The 21917-nt window shown below is 47.5% G+C and overlaps 3 protein-coding genes across 4 annotated transcripts; 2 read left to right on the top strand and 1 right to left on the bottom strand.

The window, feature by feature from the left end:
- Positions 1–21: 21 nt before the first annotated feature.
- On the top strand, positions 22–3829 carry PFDN5 (prefoldin subunit 5). The gene is made up of 6 exons (XM_045553879.1): positions 22–210; positions 407–509; positions 810–841; positions 2454–2528; positions 2656–2761; positions 3628–3829. The coding sequence occupies exons 1-6, from the start codon at positions 139–141 to the stop codon at positions 3702–3704; spliced, it is 465 nt and encodes a 154-aa protein (XP_045409835.1). The 5' UTR covers positions 22–138; the 3' UTR covers positions 3705–3829.
- An 80-nt stretch (positions 3830–3909) lies between these two features.
- Positions 3910–9548, top strand: MYG1 (MYG1 exonuclease). Of its 2 annotated transcripts, none has more exons than XM_045553878.1 (7): positions 3910–4327; positions 4515–4627; positions 6884–7022; positions 8509–8661; positions 8788–8910; positions 9028–9209; positions 9336–9548. In XM_045553878.1, the coding sequence occupies exons 1-7, from the start codon at positions 4115–4117 to the stop codon at positions 9517–9519; spliced, it is 1107 nt and encodes a 368-aa protein (XP_045409834.1). In that variant the 5' UTR covers positions 3910–4114; the 3' UTR covers positions 9520–9548. The 2 variants fall into 2 exon arrangements, with proteins under 2 accessions (XP_045409834.1, XP_045409833.1); XM_045553877.1 differs by having other exon boundaries at positions 6884–7043.
- A 640-nt stretch (positions 9549–10188) lies between these two features.
- AAAS (aladin WD repeat nucleoporin) lies at positions 10189–20307 on the bottom strand. Its single transcript, XM_045553876.1, has 16 exons — positions 20031–20307; positions 19294–19421; positions 16989–17044; positions 16614–16705; positions 16410–16456; positions 16047–16145; positions 15590–15733; positions 12680–12800; positions 11855–11979; positions 11659–11719; positions 11425–11515; positions 11133–11226; positions 10978–11045; positions 10747–10828; positions 10570–10654; positions 10189–10442 (listed from the first exon to the last, which is right to left on the bottom strand). The coding sequence occupies exons 1-16, from the start codon at positions 20151–20153 to the stop codon at positions 10215–10217; spliced, it is 1644 nt and encodes a 547-aa protein (XP_045409832.1). The 5' UTR covers positions 20154–20307; the 3' UTR covers positions 10189–10214.
- Positions 20308–21917: the final 1610 nt, after the last annotated feature.

The following is a 21917-nucleotide window of genomic DNA, read 5'->3' as shown; positions in this document are numbered from 1 at the left end:
CTCATTCCCTTCCGGGAGGGAGGATCATAGAGACGTCTGGCGCAGCGAGGCCCCCTGGTGCAGCCATAGAGATGCCCAGATGACGGCTAGAGCGTTGCTCGCCAGCCGGCTTCCTTTTGTTTAGTCCTCCTTTTCAATATGGCGCAGTCGATTAACATCACGGAGCTGAATCTGCCGCAACTAGAAATGCTAAAGAATCAGCTGGACCAGGTAGGGAAGGCCCCAGAGGCACCACTTTCCCGCCACACATCCCACTGCCCACGCATACTCCCTCACCCCCCATTCCTTCCCAGTTTGGGAGGCTTCCTTTTCCAGGAGAAACCCCTCTCCGGTCCCAGGACCCGCCCCCTCTTCGGCGTGCTCTTCTCTCTGTCCCCACCTTGATCCTGTTTCCCGTTCTTTGTAGGAAGTGGAGTTCTTGTCCACGTCCATTGCCCAGCTCAAGGTGGTACAGACCAAGTATGTAGAAGCCAAGGACTGTCTGAACGTGCTGAACAAGAGCAACGAAGGTATGGGGTAGAGGGGTGAGGGTAACCTGGGGAATGTGGTGAGCCTGTTTCTCTCGTCCCACTTCCTAATCCAGCTTTCTTTACCTGAGATGAGAAAACAGCCCATTACGTATTGTGTACTGCTTCATGAACCCATTGCATGTTGCCTACCAGATTTGAAATGTACAGGACATTTCTCTGCCCCTGTTGCCATTCTTTTCACACTGTCTGTGGGCACTGTGCCCTGTTGGAACTCCCTTTAACGTCTTAACGTTGGAGCTGCCAACCTTCCCCAGGTGTTTGTCTTCATTGCTTTCACAGGGAAAGAATTACTCGTCCCACTGACGAGTTCTGTATCCTTTCCACAGTAACTGCTACCGGGCTGCCTTCTCCCTTTCTCCCTCACATTCCCCACAAAAAAATGGGAGGGGGGTAGTTTTGATTACTCCAGAGTACCTCCCACGATTTTGAGAATACTCTGATAAGAGTAATATACACGCTTGTATACACCTCTCTTATCTGACTTCAGATCAACATCTAGCTAATGCCAACGAGTATGTAAAGTTGAGGTGTGATATTTCCCTTTGCTATTTGAGGTTATTTAATATGGAGGTAAAGCTGCTAGTTTATACTTTTGCTAATAACTTAGAAGACAGGTGATAGAAGAATAGGAGAGTATGAAACAGGGAGGTTGGCTCTATTTATTAATCTTTTTTTTTTTTTTTTTTTTTGAGACAGAGTCTTGCTCTGTTGTCTGTTGCCAGGCTAGAGTGTGGCATCAGCCTAGTTCAGAGCAACCTCAAACTCCTGGGTTCAAGCAATCCTTCTGCCTCAGCCTCCTGAGTAGCTGGGACTACAGGCACATGCCACCATGCCCAGCTAATTTTTTCTGTTTTTAGTAGAGACAGGATCTTGCTCTTGCTCAGGTGTCTTGAACTCCTGACCTCAAGCAATGTCTGTCTCGGCTTCCCAGAGTGCTAGGATTACAGGCGTGAGCCAGCCTGCCTGGCCTGTTTATTAATCCTTGATTTCAGCTTAATTGTGGCTCATTCCTAAAGTGCTGTCATCAAGAAACCTGGATTGTGTCTACCTATTGAATGTTTTACTTGAATGAGCAAGTTATGGCAATAGGGCACCTTTAATCTGTAGTCTGAGAAGTGACAGGCTGAAAGAAACACAGGAATAACATTGTAGTAGGGAATGGTTAAAGACTAAATGTTTTTGTTTTTTTTTTTTTGAGACACAGTCTCACTCTGTTGCCCGGGCTAGAGCGAGTGCCGTGGTGTCAGCCTAGTTCACAGCAACCTCAAACTCCTGGGCTTAAGCGATCCTACTGCCTCAGCCTCCCAAGTAGCTGGGACTACAGGCATGTGCCACCATGCCCGGCTAATTTTTTTTCTATATATATTTTTTAGTTGTCCAGATAATTTCTTTCTATTTTTAGTAGAGACGGGGTCTCGCTCTTGGTCAGGCTGGTCTTGAACTCCTGACCTCGAGCGATCCACCCGCCTCGGCCTCCCAGAGTGCTAGGATTACAGGTGCGAGCCACCACGCCCGGCCAAGACTAAATGTTAAATCCATCAGGAATTAGCTAGTTCATGATGTAGGGTGTTGAGGGGAATTGATGCTGGCTTTTCACTTGTACTACTCTAGAGCAATAGGAAGACGTTATTTCTAGGCATTCTGGAGAGGCTAATGGGAAGAACTGCAAGAACTACTTGGAGGGTGGGAGATGAGATCAGGACAAAACAGTGTTCCAGCATATATCATTTTCTACATAAGGAACCAACTTTTCTGTCTCTCTCCATTTGGAGTTAGAGGTATAGTTCTAAGGCCTCCAGATTATTCAGTCCTCATGCCTTATAGCTTTTTAGGAAAAGGAGGGTCTTATGAGGCCAAGCAGCCTAGGTGACAAGGAATCGTGGCTCATGCTTGCTAGTTTTTCCCTTAATCCTTACTTCTCAGATGTATGTCCCTGGGAAGCTACATGATGTAGAACATGTGCTCATTGATGTGGGAACTGGCTACTATGTAGAGAAGGTGAGTGGGAGGAAGCATGTGGATGCCCCTCTGAACAGAGAAGGGGAATTTAGGGGAAGATCTAAAGTGCATGGGGGTGGGAGTGGGGTGTCTCCATTTAGCTCTTCATTTGCCTCTGATCTTGCAGACCGCTGAGGATGCCAAGGACTTCTTCAAGAGGAAAATAGACTTCCTAACCAAGCAGATGGAGAAAATCCAGCCAGCTCTCCAGGAAAAGCACGCCATGAAACAGGGTAAGCTCTGCTTGGGGGACCTTTTGACTGCATCTGTCTCCATAATAACATGCATTGCAGTGTGAAACATGGGGGGATCCCCCTTTGCTGGATTAAAACTGTGTCTTTGTTTCTCTTTGGCATCTTGATGTGTTATTCTCCAAAATCTGTGTATTGCATACCCACTCTTTGTAGATTCCTGGGTTGGGTGTTTGAGAAATTTAGAGGAAGGAAATCTGTCTTTGTGCTTGTGTGGAGCTCCTATTTAATGGGGATTGAACAGGGGATGAGATGCGTGTAAATGAACACACAGGAAGGAAATATAACACTAAGTACTAGCTAGCAATTACAACCTTCACTGCATATTAGAATCACTCAGGAAGTTTAGAAAGAAAGCCTGGGCGCACTTCAGACCAACTAAATCAACCTCGAAGTGGGGAGAAGGGGAGGGTCTTAGAGGTCAGTGTTTATTATTTTTATTTTTTTACTTTTTTTTTTTTTGCTTTTACTCCTTGGCTTGCTTTGAATGGGGTCAATGTTTTTTGAAAAGCTCTCCAGATGATTCTGTTACAGTCAGGGTTGGGAACCACTGTTCTAAAGGCAAAAACCTTTCCACATTGTAATTTTCTGGTTATGTTTGACTCATTTAATACCATATTGTGTTCATTTTTATATCCCAGTGGTTAGCGTATTGACCCACACATTGTGGACTCTAAATTTGTGTTAGTGTGTGACCACCACAATGGATCACTGTGCTAAGTTTCATTAACAATCTGCAGTTGGTTGTCTACCTATCCTTAAACTTCTCTTTCACTTTTCCTTAACTCTAGGTTCTCCAGTTAGCTTCTAACCAGTATCTGAGTCTTTTTTTCTTCCCCCACCAACAGCTGTCATGGAAATGATGAGCCAGAAGATTCAGCAGCTCACAGCCCTGGGGGCAGCTCAGACTACTGCTAAGGCCTGAGAGTTTGTTGCAGAAATGGGGCAGAGGAACCCTGCCTCAGGGGCCTGGGACTCTGTGGGCGTGCCTTCCTGGCGTCGGGAAGGGAAGGGTCTTGTAATGCCAATAAATATGCGAGCTGGGCAGAATATCGGTGTTTTCTTGCTTTAAGCAAGGGCCTGGTGATGAAATGGGATAGGGGTAGTCCAGAGTTTGGGTCCCTCCCCAGAGCCTGATAAGCAAGAGGAGATGCAGCGCTCTTCTTGAAGGCTCCACCCCGGAGCCATTTGGTTAGCGGGGGAGAAATCCTGTAGTGGGCTGTGTGCTCTCTCTGCGGAACCGGTCGCCATGGGAACGGTGGGCAAGCGGAAGTGCGGCCTCCTGCATGCTTCTCCTTCCGGGTTGGTGCTTCCGCCTTCCCGCGAGCAGTCCGCATGGGCTGCTGCCGCTTTCGCTGTCTTGTAACGCTGCCGCCGCCGCCGCCGCTCCGAACGTGGCACCGCATGCTTGGCCCAGAGTTCGTCGTGCCCCCCAAACGACCTCGCAGCAACCTCATGGCACCGCTCCGGATCGGGACGCACAACGGCACCTTCCACTGCGACGAGGCGCTGGCATGCGCATTGCTTCGCCTCCTCCCAGAGTACCGGGTACGTTCGCGGAAACTGGCTCTGGGACTGGCTGCGGGCTTCCGGGGCGGGCCGCCTTTCTTTCACAGGCTTCCTCTGGTAGCTGACGCTGCTCGAGCACCCCTCCTGCCCACCCTGCTACCCTGGAAACCCAATATTCCCCTACCCGCCAGGCCCCTGGCAGACACGTCACCTATGGCCCCCACAGGATGCAGAGATTGTTCGGACCCGGGATCCCGAAAAACTGGCTTCGTGTGACATCGTGGTGGATGTGGGCGGCGAGTACGACCCTCAGAGACACCGATATGACCATCACCAGAGGTGAGTTCCAGATTCTATTTCTTTAGCTTCCTCTGTGCTCCAATTCAGCCATCCACAGCCGTGGGCACTGTCAGCGAAGGGCCTCATCATTGAAATCAGACTGCTGTGTCCCATTGGGACTACAGCCATCCTTTCAGCTCTCTCTGCCCCTCACCCATCTCTCTAGCCTTGGACTTCCCTTGGTTCCCAGTGCATCCCTCAGGCTCTTTCTGACTCACTTCTTTCCTTGGCTTACGTTTTTACCCCCACCAGCACTGTCATCACCTCAACTAATAAGCCCATTTGGGATTAATCCATTCATGTGCCTCATGAATGCCTCACCTGACCACTGGACCCACATGACTGTGGCACTCGGTGACAGTTATGATGTATGTAGTCGTCTACTTCATTTACACCCTTCCATTGAGAAATCCCTGCCTCCTCTTAAAGGAAATTGAGCTTTTTCTGCATGTATTTCCTCAGTTTCCCACCCCCAGACATTCTCAGCTCCCTCCTACCAATTCAGGAATAGTTGTTCCCTTCTGTTGGAGGTCAATCTCCTGCCTTTTAGCCAATCTATTGCTTTTTTCTTTGGAACTTCATGTGACAATCCTACCACCAGTGTTTCTACTTCTCCTTCTCTACAGCTTAAAACCCTGCTCAGGCATCTTCCATCTTGAAAAGAAACAAAGGAGTGAATAAAAAACAAAACCCTCAATTATACTGCACTATTAAAAGTAATTACTTCTGAGAGATTATGTTTTAAGTTTGTGTTTCTCTTTTTTTTTTAAGATGTACAGGTTACCTTTATAAATGTTATCAGGAGGAAACTCTCCTAATATTTATAGCCTAATATCTCCTTCTCAGGACTCAGCTACTTTTCAAAAAATAGCTGACCCTGGCTCCACCTCTTCCCTTCCAGTTCATTCCCCTCCAGCCCACTCTTTCCCAAACTCCCTCTGGAACTGCTCAATGAAATGGCACCAGCATCCTCAGCACCAAACCGGGGAGCTGGCATAGGGTCTCTCACCTTAACCTCTTTGTGGCACTTGGCTTTATTGACCACTCGTTTTTTCAGATTGTTTTATTTATATACACTTAAAAATTATACCTTATTTGAAACATAAGAATATGACATATCCAGAATGTCAAACATAAAGTGAACACCCATGAACCAATCTCCCAGCCTAAGAACTTGAACACTGCCATTACCTTTGCATCTATACCTGTGTGCTTCTTCCCTCTCCTGTCTCCTACCTCTCCTCAGAAGTAAGCAGTACCCTAAATTTTTGTGTTCATCATACCCTTGTTCTTATGTATAGTTTAGCACATCTGTTTCCATCAACAGTATATTTAGTTTTGCTTCTTTTTGAACTTTGGGGAGGTTACTGTATCATTTGTCTTTATAACTTGTGAATATTTTATAAATACTCATATTTACTTAATACTTAAATCATGGCTGTAGTTTCAACTTCTAACATCTATCATACCTTTTCCTATTTTCTGTTCCACTGCTCAAATTCCTGCCTTCTTACTCACCTGGATCATTGCAGGTAATCTTTTTGCATCTGTTGTTTTTGCTGGCTGGTGCAGTGTCTGACATGCACCTGCCTGCTTAAAATCCCCCCCCCCCGTGACTCCCCGTTAACTACAGATAAAGTCCTAACTCTAAAGTAGGGCGTATGAGACTTGCCATGTCTGGCGCCTGCCAGCCCTTCCAGCCTTATCTTTTGCCACACACTCCCCACACCTGAGCTGCCTTTCTTGCAGTTCCATGAAGAGACTTGTCTATTATCCATCTTACATGTTGTTCCCTCTACTCAGAAGGCTTTTGCTCCTTCATGCTTTGTGTGGTGAACACCCACTAATGCATCTCTCAGGACTGGTGTGAAGGCTCTCCTTTGAACCCTTGCCTCATCCCCTCCGTCCTTTTCCTTATATACCTAGCTGGAGTACTCGCTTACTTGGTTGTGGTTTGTCTGTCTCCAGCAGATGAATTTGAATACAAGAACAGGCTGTTGGTTTTTTATCCCTAATGTCTGATAAATGAGTTAACCACTGTTGAATGAATGCATGAATGGAGACTCTAGTCGAGGGCCATATTGACCCAAGGAAAAGCAAAAACCTTCCCAGCCGGGCTTTCTCCTCCCAACTGTGGCAATATTCCCCATCCTGCCCACCCCACCAGGGTCTACACATGCAGATATATGCACACACACACTGTGGGTTAACTGGGCCAGCTCCTTCACCTCAGCCCTGCCTCCCTCTGCTCCTCAGGTCTTTCACAGAGACCATGAGCTCCCTGTCCCCTGGGAAGCCGTGGCAGACCAAGCTGAGCAGTGCGGGACTCATCTATCTGCACTTCGGGCACAAGCTGCTGGCCCAGTTGCTGGGCACTAGTGAAGAGGACAGCATGGTGGGCACCCTCTATGATAAGGTGGGGACCTGAGGACAGAGATATCTCACATATGTCTCCACCAGGCCAGCTGGGAGTGGCACTCATGCCACTCTCAGAACTGGGCTTCAGATCAGGGTTCCTGGCCTATAGTGGGCCCAACACTCATCCTCTCCCTCAGTCAGGCTCAGAAGGGATTGGTGGTCTCTTCCCTGCCTATATCCTGGGGTAGTTGTGAGAAGTGATGACATAATATGTGAGGAAGGGCTTTGAAAACCATAAAAGCAGTATTTCCTAATCTTTTTGACACACATAAACAATGATTGTTTAGCACTTTTAGGTAAACAGAGGGGACGCAGCTTATGTTTGGAAGCATCTGGCTGAGAGTTTCTGGCTGCCCTGAAGGTTGAAGAGAGCATATCTTAGGGACCACGGTAATTCACTGGTGGCACAAGAGTTGGGAAGCTCAGCTAGGAAGAGTTTTATTATGAAAATATCTTCAGGTTCCTCTGCAAGCAGCTTCTTGCTACTGGGGAAGGAACAGACTAATAACCCCGGTGTGCATATCAGATCAAAGGACACCTACTTAACCCTTCTCCTATGCAGTGCACAAGTCACACCTGATTAGGCAGCAGTATTTCTTGCTTGTAGGCTATTGAGTTCAGGTCTATTTTAGCTTATCCATCTAATGCTGCCATGACTAAAGTTTTTGGAAGGTTTTCGAGGTTTTAAACTGCCTGGGTCAATTTTCCCTTCCACTGCTGAAGGGTTTCGAAGCAACTGACTAAATTAAACCCATCTTTTAACTGAGCATAAGGTTGACATCCAGACCCAACTTTTTCAGCTCTCCCTGAGTAACACTTTTTTACATACCACAGGTGTATTCCTATGGAGCCCTATTTTGTAGGGCAGTTTTGCATAAAACACATCCCATATTATTTCTGCCCTGAGAGTCCTGAGGCATTATCTTCCCACTTCTTCAGGCTCGGGAGATGCAGCAACTGCTGATGTCATGTGGCACATTACAGGCTTCCCTGGAACCCATAACCCCACGTCCAGCTCTTGAGGTCTAGTCCAGCACTTTTGTGCTTGACCAGATCCTCTTGTGCCTCCTTAACAATGTCACTGAATAGACAACTCAGTCCACCTGGAGATTTACCCACCCCACTCAGCCATCAGGATCCACTCCCACAGAGCCCCCCTAGTAACTGGAGACCTTCCTTGTTCAAAAGTCAGTAGCCCCTACATGTTTGCCTTGGCTTTGTGCCCTAGAGTGAGCAATGGATTAGAAATCAAGTGATTTGAATTCCAGTCCCAGCACTATTAGTTCTCTAACCTTGAACAAGCCACTGAACTCCCAATTCTTCCTTTCCTCAACCTATTAATGTTGAGATCCTCACATGGCTATTGTGAAGATTAAATGAAAGAGTATGTACAAACATACTTTGAAACCTGTAAGACTTTACACAAATGGTAGGTAGCCTCAAGAGCATTTCCCCTGCCTTAGATGTACGAGAACTTTGTGGAGGAGGTGGATGCAGTGGACAATGGGATCTCTCAGTGGGAGGAAGGGGAGCCTCGATATGCACTGACCACTACCTTGAGTGCCCGGGTTGCTCGACTTAATCCTACCTGGAACCAGCCTGATCAAGACACTGAGGTAAGGAGGGCCCCTGGGAAAGAGACCCTGAGACGCGTAAGAGCCTCGGGAGTGTTTGTTCCTCCTAAGCCCTAGCAAATTCAAAGTTTGGGCCAGCACCATAGTTCTGATTCCTGCCATTCCCAGGCAGGGTTCAAGCGTGCAATGGATCTGGTTAAAGAGGAATTTCTGCAGAGACTGGATTTCTACCAACACAGCTGGCTGCCAGCCCGGGCTTTGGTGGAAGAGGCCCTGGCCCAGCGATTTCAGGTACAGGCCTAGGAGGCGGCATTGTGGCTTGGGGATGAGTGACTGCTGACAGGCTGCTGGGAAACGGGCTCCTGCTTCTACCCTAAACCTTCTAGCTATGCTCCACTTCCTTTTCAGGTGGACCCAAGTGGGGAGATAGTGGAACTGGCAAAAGGAGGATGTCCCTGGAAGGAGCATCTCTACCACTTGGAATCTGGGCTGTCTCCCCCGGTTACCATCACCTTTGTTATCTACACTGACCAGGCTGGACAGTGGCGGGTACAGTGTGTGCCCAAGGAGCCCCACTCATTCCAAAGCCGGTGAGGCCCCAAGGAGAAGACTGTTAGAGAAGGCTGCTAACCTTGCCCTGTACTCTGCTCCCCTTTCTCTTGGCTCCTCAGGCCTCCATTTGTTCCCACCAACTTCCTCTTTCTGCTCATCTGTAGGCTGCCTCTGCCAGAGCCCTGGCGAGGTCTTCGGGACAAGGCCCTGGACCAGGTCAGTGGGATCCCTGGCTGCATCTTCGTCCATGCCAGCGGCTTCATTGGTGGGCACCACACCCGAGAGGGTGCCTTGAACATGGCCCGTGCTACCTTGGCCCAGCGCCCACACCTCCCACAAACCCCCTAGTCCAGTAAAATTTCTTCCATCTCATACTGTCCCAGTCTTTGACCCATTATTGCCCTACACCAGGGGTCCCCAATCTATGGTGAGTTGTATAATTATTTGAGTATATATTACAATGTAATAAGAATATAGTACACAATAAATGTAATGTGTTTGAATCATCCTGAAACCATCCCCACCGCCCCACCCCCATCCATGGAAAACTTATCTTCCATGAAAATGGTCCTTGGCTGGGCTCGATGGCTCATGCCTATAATCCTAGCACTCCGGGAGACCAAGGCAGAAGGATAGCTTGAGCTCAGGAGTTGGAGACCAGCCTCCACGGCACTTGCCCAGGCAATAGAGTGAGACTCTGTCTCAAAAAAAAAAAAAAAAGGGTCCTTGGTGCCAAAAAGGTTGGGGATCACTGCCCTACACCATTCTGAGAACTTGCTCAAACTTGGGAATAGTGTATAACCGAATGCTGGGTATTACGACCTTCCTTCACACTAACTTCTCAGCTTTGCTTTCCAAATCATTGAACATCATCCATGTCCTTAGGGTTACATAACTTGACCAAATTCACAGAAGTAGCTAAAAATAACAGAGTAGGACCTTAGCCCAAAGTCTTTGCTGCCCCTGACCCCCAACTATACCCCAGTGCAACTCCCTGGAAAAGTCGGAATATGGTAATTGAGTGGAAAACAAGACATTTTTTATTACTGGATATGGGGATGAGAGGAATGGGGCCGAGGAGGTGAGGGCCCTGGGAGAGAGGCCCAAGGGGCAGAGGTTAGGGATGTCTCAGTAAAGAGGGGCAGGTCGTGAGTAGAGCTTCCACCCCCAGCTGGGGGCTCTTGAGCCCGGCCAAGCACTGGGCTAAAACGTGGAAACTGGGCATTAACAAAGTACAGAGGGATGTGGGCAATTCGGCCTGTGGACCAGCACTACAGAGGGGAAAGACAAGTATCAGAGCCTGGGCCCAAAGAAGGCCATTTGGCAGAACCACACAGAAGCCCAGGCTCTCAGCTCCCCCACCCCACCCCCCAAAATTCAGCAGCCTGGCATACTCACCACACTCAGCAGGGCCCCTTTGTTGAAGGAAGGATGGAAAGTGATGAGCTGGGCCTGGGCTCCTGGCTCCCCCTGGATAATGCCACTAGGAGAAGAAAAGGTGAGTGTAGTAGGATGTGGGCTTGGTACGGGAAGGCTGGTGACGAGCCCAGACCTAGGGCCCTGCCTGGCACTTACCAAGGAAGAAGCTCAAACACAGGGCTATTTCGAGTGCGGAAAAGGAGAATGACTGGTTTACCATCCTGTACCCTTGGATTTCCTGTAAGAAACAGCTCCAGGAATAGGAAAATATTCGGAAGGCAGAGTTCCAGGGCAGGGGCAGAGAACTAACTCCAGGCCAGGGCATGCACTTGAATAATGTGGCTGATGGCTGTGGCCTGAACAAAGCCCTTCATCCTTGCCTCTTACCTTTCATGAGCACAGCCAGACGTTCCCCGCTGGGGTCCCAGACCATGGAGTGGGCCTCTCCCCCAAGTCTGTGGGTGAGGACAGGAGGTTAGGAGAGTTCAGTATGGTCCCTCCCCTCTTCCATTCACTGCTGCTCGCTCAACCACTCAGCTCACCTCTTCTCACCATCTGGTGTCTGTATTGTTGTCTCAGACAGATCTGCCACAATTGTTGCTGACTTCGCACCTCCAACACACCCCTTTCCCTCACCTGTGGATAAGAGCAGACATTTTCATGTGCAGCAAATGGGTCTCTCACTAGTCCCTGACCAGCTCATCACAGGCATCAACACTCTTGAAGTCTCCTGAACATCTATACTTATCCCTCAGAGTAGCATCTTACAGAAGGTTGCTGCCCCCCTCTGACCACCCCAGAAAGTCTGCGTCCTAAAGTGTTGCCCTAACTCACCACAACGTTCTGGAAATGACAAGGAGTAAATCAGTGGCTCCCCCAAAACAGTGAACAGCAGTCTGTTTCCATCTGGGCTCCAGCAGCCAGTCTGAGGTCAGGGAGCAAAAGGCAGAAGAAGGGAGGTCTATAGGGGAATGTAGGAGGGAAAGAAGTAGAGGTGGCCAGGCTTGAGCGATCAGGGGCCCCTTGGAATCATCTCCCCAGCTTCTGTGAATCACAGTTCCCTCTTACCTGACAGCGCCCTGACAGAGTAGGCCATCTTTCACAAGTCCACATCTGGGCCTCCCAGACTCTGAGCCAGAGAGAAGCAAATGACAGCTTAGGGCCTCTAGGTTCCAAAACTTGGACCTACCTCCCTCTGGCAGAGGTTCCAGGAGCCAAGTGCCTTTCTCTAGGGCCGGACTCCCTCTATCCTTCTCCCACTCACCGAAAGACAGCTGAAGGAGTGGTAGCCAGAACTTTGCTGCCATCTGGGGACCAGAGCAGGTTGGTAACTCCACCTCCTCGAAACCAGGGAAGGGGAACACAGGTCTCTGTTGAGACATCCCACACCTAGGAGAGTTCGGGGCAGGAGCGTGAGACAGAAAACTCAAGCACCCTATCATCTCACAGTAGGCTGCCCTCTTTAACATACAAAAAACCAGAAAGGAGAGAAAGCAGGAACAGGACTGTTGAGCATAAAGGTACATTGGTTGTTTTTAAAAGTCTAAAAGAGGCAGGCTGACGTGATCCTAGCCCTCTGGGAAACCGAGGTGGGATGATCACTTGAGCTGAGGACTTTGAGACCAGCTTGAGCAAAAGCAAGACCTCGTCTACACAAAAAATAGAAAAATTAGCTGGGCGTGATAGTGCATGTCTGTAGTCCCAGCTACTGGGGAGGCTGAGGCAGGAGGATCGCTTGAGCCCAAGAGTTTGAGGTTGCAGTGAGCTATGATTGCACCACTGCACTCTAGCCAGGGCGACAGAGCAAGACTTTTGTCTCAAAAAACTAAATAAATAAATAAAGTCAAATAGAAAAAAAAAAAAAAACACCATGAGGGCATGGTTTATGTTTATGTTTACAACTGCAGCAGGCAGAATTTTAAATCTGAATAATCTGGATGGTAAAGCTCCTTCCCTGGATAGGTTCAAGACTAAATGGACAGTGATCGCTCTCCTTCCCCCATATTTTCCACCATGAGTTGAAGAATGTGCTTTCCTCAAGGCTGAGGGGTGGCTGAAATGACCATGAGGGGGGTGGGGGCCAACTCACCAGGATAGCAGCATCCACAGGTGAAGCTGAGAGCAGCCGCCCCCCACTGGGGGCCCAGGCCAAGCTGGTGACAGGAGTGTGCCCAGGGTGAGACAGCACTTGGGCACAGCCAGAAGAGGGTCTGCCAAGGAGAAACGAAAGGTATGGAGACAGAAAACGACAAGAAGAAAGCCCCATGATTCTATTTCCCTGCCTCCTCCTGCCCTGCCTAAACTTTCCAATCCCAATGCCCCTCTGAGCTCAAATCCAGGTGGAGGAAAACGAATAAGGATCATGGAAGTTAAAGAGGGAAAAAAAGGTGAAAGAAGAAAGGGTAAAGTCACTAGCAGCAGGTCTACAGAGAACAGGTCATCTGCAGTCTCGAGGCCAGAGTGAAAGGGAGTAAGCTTTCACTGCAGGCCTCAAGAAGACCAGTCAAGCTAGAAGGTGGTATGCCGGGAAGATGTCATGCCCGACCCCAGAAGAGAGTCCTTTCCCCACAGGCCGTCCAGCCCGGCCATCCATCCAGGGATAATCTACGGCCTTACTTCAAGTTTCCAACCTCTGAGTTATCTAGCACTCCCAGAACTCCCTACCCTCCACAACTGCCTTTCTGCCCTTCCTCATCAGAATGTCTCCCACCTCTGTGCTCCACACTTTTTGCTGCTTATCATGAAGATGCCACACGTGGACTGACCTCCATGGCTAGGTGGGAACCACACGAGAGCACCTCCTGTGTCTTCTTCAGCTTTGTATTTCCAGAGCCATGAACATGGCCTTACAGGTACAGGCTACTACGTGAAATAATGCCACCCTCTCCCCTTTCCACCTAACTATAATATAACCACTTTTAGCTCTAAGGAGGTCTGAGGTCACTGATGCACAACTTATTCTTTCCAACTTTACAATAAACTCCTGAGCCCAAGCAATCCTCCTGCTTCAGCCTCCCAAGTAGCTGGGACTACAGGTGTGTGCCACCATGCCTGGCTAATTTTTTCTATTTTTAGTAGAAATGGGGGTCTCGCTCTTGCTCAGGCTGGTCTCGAACTCCTGAGCTCAAGTGATCCTCCCACTTTGGCCTCCCAGAGTGCTAGGATTACAGGAGTGAGCCACTGCACCGGGCTGGCAGATGGTTTTTAATGTTTTTGCACTCTACTAATATTTTATTTAGGGTTTTTAAATCTATGTTCATATATCTTCTTGTACTACCTATTGTCAGCTTTAGATATTATGGTTACATTAGCTTTATAAAAATAAATCAGGATGGATCCTGCAACAGAAAGAAGGACATTAACAGAAGAACTGGTGAAATCTAAATTAAGTCTGGAATTTAGTGAGTAACAATGTACAAAGTCAGTTTCTTCGTTTTTACAAATGTTACATGGTAATAATATAAGATGCTAACAACAGAAGAAATGGTAAAGGATATACTGAAACTCTGTACTGTCTGTGAACTTTTCTACAAATTTAAAATTCCAAAATGAAAAGTTTATTAAAAGGAAAAAATAAATCAGAAGGCTTTCCAAATTTTTCAATGATCTGGAATAGTTCAAATAATACAGAGATGTTATTATTATTATTGTGTCAAAGATCTATTCTTTGACAATTAGATTGAACTCTCATAAAACCATCTCAGGCTGGGCGTGGTGGCTCACACCTGTAATCCTAGCACTCTGGGAGGCCGAGGCAGGTGGATCGCTCGAGATCGGGAGTTCCAGACCAGCCTGAGTGAGACCTCGTCTCTACTAAAAATAGAAATAAATTATCTGGACAACTAAAAATATATATAGAAAAAATTAGCCAGACATGGTGGTGCATGCCTGTAGTCCCAGCTACTCGGGAGGCTGAGGCAGTAGGATCGCTTAAGCCCAAGAGTTTGAGGTTGCTGTGAGCTAGGCTGACGCCACAGCACTCACTCTAGCCCGGGCAATAAAGTGAGACTCTGTCTCAAAAAAAAAAAAAAAAAAACCATCTCAGCCTGGCATCTTTTTTTAATGGTAGAGCTCACACTTTTCAATTTCTACTATAATCCACTTTGATAACTTATATTTTGCTAGAAAATCAAATATTTCCTTTAGATTTTCAAATGTGCTGGCCTAAATGTGTTACTTTTCTTTTATAATCATCCTGTTTTCTTCCATATCTGTGGTTATCGTTCCTTTCCAATTCTGAAAAACTTTGGTTTTCTCTTTTTCCTTAATTAGGCTGCCCCAAAGATTTTTTTCTTTATTCATAATTTTTTTTTTTTTTTTTTTGAGACAGGGTCTCGCTCTGTCATCCAGGCGAGAATGCAGTGGCCTCATCATAGCTCACTGTAACTCCAAACTCCTAAGCTCACGCAATCCTCCTGCCTCAGCCTCCTGAGTAGCTGGGACTACAGGCGCACACCACCAAGCCCAGCTAATTTTTCTATTTTTTGTAGAGACAGGGTCTCGCTATATTGCTCAGGCTGGTCTTGAACTCCTAGCCTCAAGTTATCCTTCTGCCTTGGCCTCCTGAAGTGCTAGGATTACAGGCATGAGACACTACACCTGGCCTTTATTCATAATTTAACGAACAAGTTTCCGGTTTTATTTTTAATTAGTTCTCATGAGGTTCTTTTTCCAATTTCGTTGGTTTCTAATCTTTTGTGTACTCAATCCCTTCACCTTTCCTTTAGACTCTATTTGACAATCCTCTGAAAAAGACAATCTTCCCACCCCATGATCCATAGGTACATTCTCCCCACAATCCCCAAAGCCCCAAATTCTGTCCCTTTCTCTAGATTAGAGCATTCTCAGCAACCTACCTTGACCTTAGATTAGCTTCTCCCATAGCCCTGGGAAGTTTTGTGAGGACAAGGAACTTCTCCTTCCAGACATTCTCACCACCCACTAACCCTAGCATGGCTACAACCCTCAGGCCAAGGTAAGACAGGCTGCCAGGACTCACCGGGTAGATAAGGAGGTAGGGTCCAGGGTCCAGATGAGAATGCAGCTCTGGCAGGCCACAGCCAAGACAGAGGCACTGAGGGGCTTCCAGGCCAGAGCCGCCACATTTCGCTGCAGCCGGTGCTTCAGGGAGGGTACTATAGTGCTGAAGTGAAAGGGTAGGGGACTGAGTCAAAGCCAGGACACTAAAGCTCAGGGGACCACAGAGCAGTTAAGGATGGAAAGCCAGAGAGAAGAAAGCTGATCCATCCAGGGCTCAGGGGCATTATGGGACAGAAGGAGAGGATAAAGATTAGGTCCAGAAAGAGGACATATCCAGTTGTGGAGCTTCCCTGACCCCAGTTCTGGAAGAAGTCCTGTGGGCCAGGCTCAGGAACTACAAGACTCTCTTGGGACCAAGGCTGGAGAGGGAAGGGGAGATTGACAAGTCAGAGCCCACCTGTTACACCCACACACACCTGTTGGCATTATACACGCGGATTGAGTCATCTAGCAGGGCTACTGCAAACTTGTTGGTGTGGGGGTGCCACACAAAGGCACGCAAGCAGCAGCTGGACCTAAGGCAGAGTGAGCATGAAACTTCAGAACCTGCACCTACCCACATCCCAGCCCAGAGGCTCAGATTCTTTCCCCCTGAGGAGATAGTTGTTTTCTACTTTTTCTTGTATTCCTTTTGGGGGGGGGCGTGGAACAGGAGGAATAAGAATGTGGTGAGCAGTCAGGAAAGGAGTAGGAGGAGTTTCTGCTTTGACATCTTTCCCCAGAAGTTGTTTCAAGGTCAAGCCTTCCTTCCCACAAAGCCCCAGAGCTTATGCACTCACCAATTTGTGACTTGGGCAAATTCAGCAATCAGATCTTCACTCCTGAGCTGTAAGAACAAAGTGGATAGAGGACACACTTGGACAAAAGGAGCTCATCCCTTCTATGTTCCCACAGAGGAAGTGAACCACTCCCACCCCATGCAATCAGCACACCGAACCCTGACCTGAAGGGGTAAGTGGGGCAAGGGAGAAGGCCAAACTTACAGACAGATGGGGGAACAGGGACCCATGGAGGGAGGAGGCCCATCGACAGAGTGCCAGGGCCCAGCTGGATGCCGTCTTCACCCACTCAAACACTGTGAGGTAGAGGAAGCAGCTCTCAATTAAACCCTTCACAGGGCTCTTACTGGGCACCCTCTCAGGTGAAAGACAAGCAAGGACAAGCACTCCCCAGGTCCTTCTGCCCAGCAAGACACCCGCACTGAGTTATTTGGGTAGGTAGAAGGGGAGAAGAGAAGATGACAGGAAAAACAGTGCTAAAGGGAAAGAGGCTGGGCCAAATAGGTGTTGAGGTGATTTCACGGAGAATATAGAGGAGAGATCCAACCACTAGAGAAGGCATGAGGGGAAAATACTTACCTTCCTCCTCTGAGTTTGCAATTTCATTCAGCACCCCAAAAACGCCCGTATCACGCCTGATAAGGACAGGAAGCTGTGAGTCAGATTACTCTGATAACTCAGTCACTGTAAATTTCATTCATTCCTTCAAATATACATGTATTAAAAATGTAGGCACTCACATTTCTTAAGTGCCAACTATGTACCAGGCACTCTATATATTGCCCTTTCATTTACTTATCACACTAATCTTCTGAATGGCATTCTGTCCATTTACAGATGAGCCAACTAAGCCTCAGAAATCTTCTGGGGCTTTATGAGCAGGTCAAGGAGCCAGGACTTGCTCTAAGACAATAAATAAAAAACCATGGAAGGGTTTTAAGCAAAGGAATAAGCTGATCACATTAGTATTTTAGAAAGATCAATCTGGGCCCGGTGTGGTGGCTCACATCTATAATCCCAGCACTTTGGGAGGCCAAGGCCAGAGAATAGCTTGAGGCTTGGAGCTTGAGGCCAGCCTGGGCAACAAGCAAGACCCTGTATCTACAAAAAATTTTTTAAAAGTTAGCCAGATGTTGGGGTTGCAGTGAGCTGTGATCATGCTACTACACTTCAGCCTGGGCAACAGAGTGAGACCCTGTCTCAAAAAAAAAAAAAAAGAAAGATAGATCAGTCTGCCTGTAGATTAGAGGAGGACAAGAATAGAAAGAAAGAAATCAGTTAAGAGGTTACTGCAGGAATCTAGAAAATGATGAATGTGGCCTGAACCAGTGGGGCTGGAGAAAAGGAGACAGATTTGAGATACTTAGGAAGTAGCAAGCACAAGGTTTGAGGACTAATTAGACATTAGTAAGAAAAAGAGTAATATCAAAGGAAACATCTAGGTGATAATTTTTTCCTTTTTTTTTTTTGCAGTACCTATGTTGAACTAATCTAGGTTGTATCAGCTAATATGCTTACAATGTGCCAGGCCCTGAGCTACGTGCTTCATATAATCTAATTAAGCCATTATCACAACCCTACAAAATAGGTATTGTTATCACTGCATTTTTAGATGAGAGAACAGAGGTGTGAAGAGGTTAATTAATATGAACAAGGTGACCTAAGTAGAAAGTAGCAAAGTCAGGATTCAACTGTCTATCTACCCCAGAGCCTACACTAAAACCACTCACTCCTGAATAAAAAATACGATCATTCCTTGAAATGAAAAACAGGGGAAAAGCAGGTTTGGAAAGGGAAATGAAGAGATTAGATTTGAACATGCTGAATGTATGAAGTCTGTGGAATATCCAAGCAGGAGTATTTGTCAAACAAGTGAACACCCAGGTCTGGTGCATCAGTTGGAAATGCAACCCCAGGAACGCCAACATTCAAGGATCATCAGGAAGAGGAGCCACCATAAAGGCTGAGAAGCAGCAGCTGGAGAGGTAGGAGGCAAGAAAGAGCCCAGGAATGAACGCCTTTTCAGATAATGAATTGATGTTCAACTTCACTCTCACACAGAGACATGCTAATTAAACTGTACTGCAATACTAAATATCAAAGTTTGATAGCACATGTGTTGGCAAACAAGCACTCTCATACACTGCTGTTGGGATCATACATACGTACAATTTCAACAAAGGACTATTTTGGCAACAGCTTCCAAAATTACAGATGAATATACCCTTTGAACCCAGCAACTTACTTCCTAGGAATTGATCTTACAGATAATGGTAATAACAAAAATAAAAATAATAGTAGCTAACCATTGAAGGGCTTAGTATGTGCCAGGCACTGTTCTCTTAAGTGCTTTACATCTATTAACTCATTTAATCATCACTACAACCTTGTAAGATAGGTTCCATATTACAGATGAGGAAACTGAGGGACAGAGTGATTAAGTAACTTGCCCAAAGTCACATAGCTAAAAAGTGGCATAGCCAGAAAATGAACCCTGGTCGTGTGGTTCCACTCCTACAGGTACAAAAGTGAATGGCTTATTTATGAGATTATTCAATGCCATCTTATAACTAATCTTGCCAAGCTTCAGGTAAAAGCTCAGAAGTGGTAAGGATATGATGAGGTGGGGGCAGGGAGCAAGTTCACATACTCAAACCAGAAGGCAAGGCAAGAAAGATTAAATGGAATCACTGTGGCACACCTTCAGTTCCACAGTGAGGACTGATAATTTGAAAGGATTTATGATATACAGCTCTGAAGAAGACAGAGCCTGAAAAAAAAAAAACCCAGCCTTTTGAAGAGCAGCCCAAGGCAGAGGGGTGGTGACCTCATTTTCTCCAGGATCTGCAGACCATGGACCAGGAAATCCTTTGCCATGCCTCACCAAATGTTGATGCACCTCTTCCACACTTGCTCCCGGTGATGGATGAAGGCAGTCCTTGTGCCATGGTCCAGCCTCCCAGGGGTCTTTAGGGGATCCTTGGTCAGGTGTAGGACAGGAAGATTGATCCACTACAGCAAAAATGTGAGGGGTGTGACAGTAAGTCAGTCTCTTCCACAGATCATTACTGACCTCCTGCCACCTCCAACCCATGATTCCAGAAGCCTGTTTCCCTTTTCCACAAAGTAGCACTTGTGAGTATGGGAAACAAGTCTTAGCTCCCTTATCTGTAAAACCAGAACAATATTTCATAGGGTTGCTGTGATTGTTAAACAGTAAAACATTTTTAGAATGCACTCGAGTCTCCTTACACAGCAAATGCTCCACTGCCTTCCTTTTCCTTCCCAGGAAAAACACTAAAAAAGTTCCGAATTGTGCCTTCCCAGTTCTCCCAGATACTGACCGCAACTTTTTAATAGTTCTCCCGCAGCCTCTCACTCCCTAGATTCGCCCTCATTCTCTCCATCCTCTCTAGGCCCGCCCCAGAGCTCCTCAGCATCTCTTATACTCCAACTCCAGCGGTAAAATACGTTCCAGCCCTGCTATTCACTGCCCTGGCCACGCAGTGTCCAGTCCGCCAGACTCTGCGACCCCGCCCCCACCACGCAGCCTCCTTTCCCCCGTTCTCCCTGACGACGCCCCCAAGACTGCAGGTCCCCCTCCCTCCACGCCCCCGCCACCTGGCCCCGGAAGTCGGGAGGCGGGCTCTCGTAGCTGTTGCCCGTCACCAGCTCATTATTGTGCTCATATAGGGTGACTTGACCCCTGGGCGGTGGCAGAGGGAACAACGCCAGGGAGCACATCTTGCCGGTCCGGAGCACGTCTAAAGTCAGCAAACTCCTCGCCGCTGACAGCACAGATCCCACTGCGACTCTTAGTTCCCGGGCTAGATTCGTATGCGGACGGGTAGCCGCAAGGGACAAACGGCGACGCGAAGCTGAACGGAAGTGAAGCAAAGAATAAGTGAAGACTAAGGAGGAAGAAGGACGCGTACGCGGTCCCGGGACAAACTTCCGGAGCTTCCTCGCGCGCCTCCTGGCGGCCGGAGGGGGAGCAGCGCGGACACATCCGCGGGACCAACCTTTAGTTAAGGGCTGGCTGGATAGGGTTGTGTGTGTTTTGTTTTGTTTTGTTTTGTTTTGTTTTTTCGTGAGACTACGGTTTTTCCCGACTCCGAATTCCCCAACACCTTCTCCCACTCACTCTCTCAGCTCTCGGAAAGGCCAAAATAAGCCACATTCAGGGAAGTACCTAATTAAACCCCCCAAGGCCTGTGAATCCTCCAGAGGAAAATACAGGCTGTGTCATAGCAGCTGGCTGGAAAGCTGATGAAAAATCTCTGGGAGGAGAAAAGGCAGGGAGGAGACCTCAGGAGGGGCAGGACTGTGCTGGCAGGAATCCCCGGCCTACAGGGTTAAGTGTCCTGGAAGAGAGGTGGGGACAGTTGGAAAGGGGTAACATTTCCTGAGCACTTGTTACAATAAGGGCCTATGTAATCTTTTTAACAACTGCATGAGCTGGGTACTGTTATATCACCATGAGGAAAGTGAGGCACAGAGAGGTTGGACCTAGATATACTCACACCAGGCATTCTGACTTGGGAATAAAAGTGAGATTGATCTTTTTTTTTTGAGACAGAGTCTCACTGTGTTCCCCGGGCTAGAGTGTTGTGGCGTCAGCCTAGCTCACAGCAACCTCAAACTCCTGGACTTAAACAATCCTCCTGCCTCAGCCTCCCGAGTAGCTGGGACTACAGGCATGTGCCACCATGCCTGGCTTATTTTTTTCTATATATGTTTTTAGTTGCCCAGCTAATTTCTTTCTATTTTTACTAGAAACGGGGTCTTGCTCTTGCTCAGGCTGGTCTCGAACTCCTGACCTCGAGCAATTCTCCCACCTCAGCCTCCCAGAGTGCTAGGATTACAGGTGTGAGCCATCGCACCCGGCCAAGATTGATCTTATTGTAACTCCAAAGTATGGAACTAGAATTGGAGTCTAAGGTAGAATGGGGGCCTTCTTTTCTTGCAGATGCATGACTTTAAAAAAGCCATTGAATTCTATGAGCCTCTGTTTCTTCACTTGTAAAGTGTCCTAATTATTTCACATTTTGCATATAAAATAATGGAAGTAAAACTATTAAATTGTTAAGTGCTAAACAACTGTCAGAGGTTATTAGCCATAACTCTGCTATCAGCTAGGTGGTCTTGGTCATTGGTTTGTTCATTTAACAAATTTTTTCTTTTTTTAAGAGATAGAGTCTAGCTCTGTCAGCCTAGCTCTGTCATCTCTGTTTCAGCCTCAAACTCCTGGGCTCAAGTGATCCTCCCAGGTAACTAGGACTACAGGCACACACTAGCATGCCTGGCCAAGTTTTTAAAATTTTTTGTAGAGACGGGGGTCTCCCTATGTTGCCCAGGCTGGTCTCAAACTCCCAGCCTCAAGGGATCCTCCCACCTCCTCAGGCTCCCAACATGCTGGGATTACAGACATGATGAGTCTGGCCATTCATTTAACAAATGTTAAGCAATTCAATTCAAAGCTGCATAAGGCAGTTCCCACTCCCAAGA

This window comes from Lemur catta, chromosome 6 (assembly GCF_020740605.2).
Source record: "Lemur catta isolate mLemCat1 chromosome 6, mLemCat1.pri, whole genome shotgun sequence".
Taxonomy (NCBI): Eukaryota; Metazoa; Chordata; class Mammalia; order Primates; family Lemuridae; genus Lemur; species Lemur catta.
The sequence above is the reverse complement of the archived record's forward strand: the minus strand, read 5'-3'. Positions and strand labels throughout refer to the sequence as shown.

What these genes read in the sequence shown, in the direction of transcription:
- PFDN5 (XM_045553879.1), top strand. Translation starts at nt 139, where the DNA reads ATGGCGCAGTCGATTAACATCACGGAGCTGAATCTGCCGCAACTAGAA. An exon ending in GCTGAACAAGAGCAACGAAG is followed by an intron (nt 510 to 809) that starts GTATGGGGTAGA and finishes TTGCTTTCACAG; the next exon opens with GGAAAGAATTACTCGTCCCA. An exon ending in CTGGCTACTATGTAGAGAAG is followed by an intron (nt 2,529 to 2,655) that starts GTGAGTGGGAGG and finishes CTGATCTTGCAG; the next exon opens with ACCGCTGAGGATGCCAAGGA.
- MYG1 (XM_045553877.1), top strand. Translation starts at nt 4,115, where the DNA reads ATGGGCTGCTGCCGCTTTCGCTGTCTTGTAACGCTGCCGCCGCCGCCG. An exon ending in TGGGCACCCTCTATGATAAG is followed by an intron (nt 7,044 to 8,508) that starts GTGGGGACCTGA and finishes CCCCTGCCTTAG; the next exon opens with ATGTACGAGAACTTTGTGGA. An exon ending in AGCCTGATCAAGACACTGAG is followed by an intron (nt 8,662 to 8,787) that starts GTAAGGAGGGCC and finishes TGCCATTCCCAG; the next exon opens with GCAGGGTTCAAGCGTGCAAT.
- AAAS (XM_045553876.1), bottom strand. Translation starts at nt 20,153, where the DNA reads ATGTGCTCCCTGGCGTTGTTCCCTCTGCCACCGCCCAGGGGTCAAGTC. An exon ending in CTCCCGACTTCCGGGGCCAG is followed by an intron (nt 19,422 to 20,030) that starts GTGGCGGGGGCG and finishes TTTTTGCTGTAG; the next exon opens with TGGATCAATCTTCCTGTCCT. An exon ending in TCTGGCTGTGCTCATGAAAG is followed by an intron (nt 10,829 to 10,977) that starts GTAAGAGGCAAG and finishes TGTTTCTTACAG; the next exon opens with GAAATCCAAGGGTACAGGAT.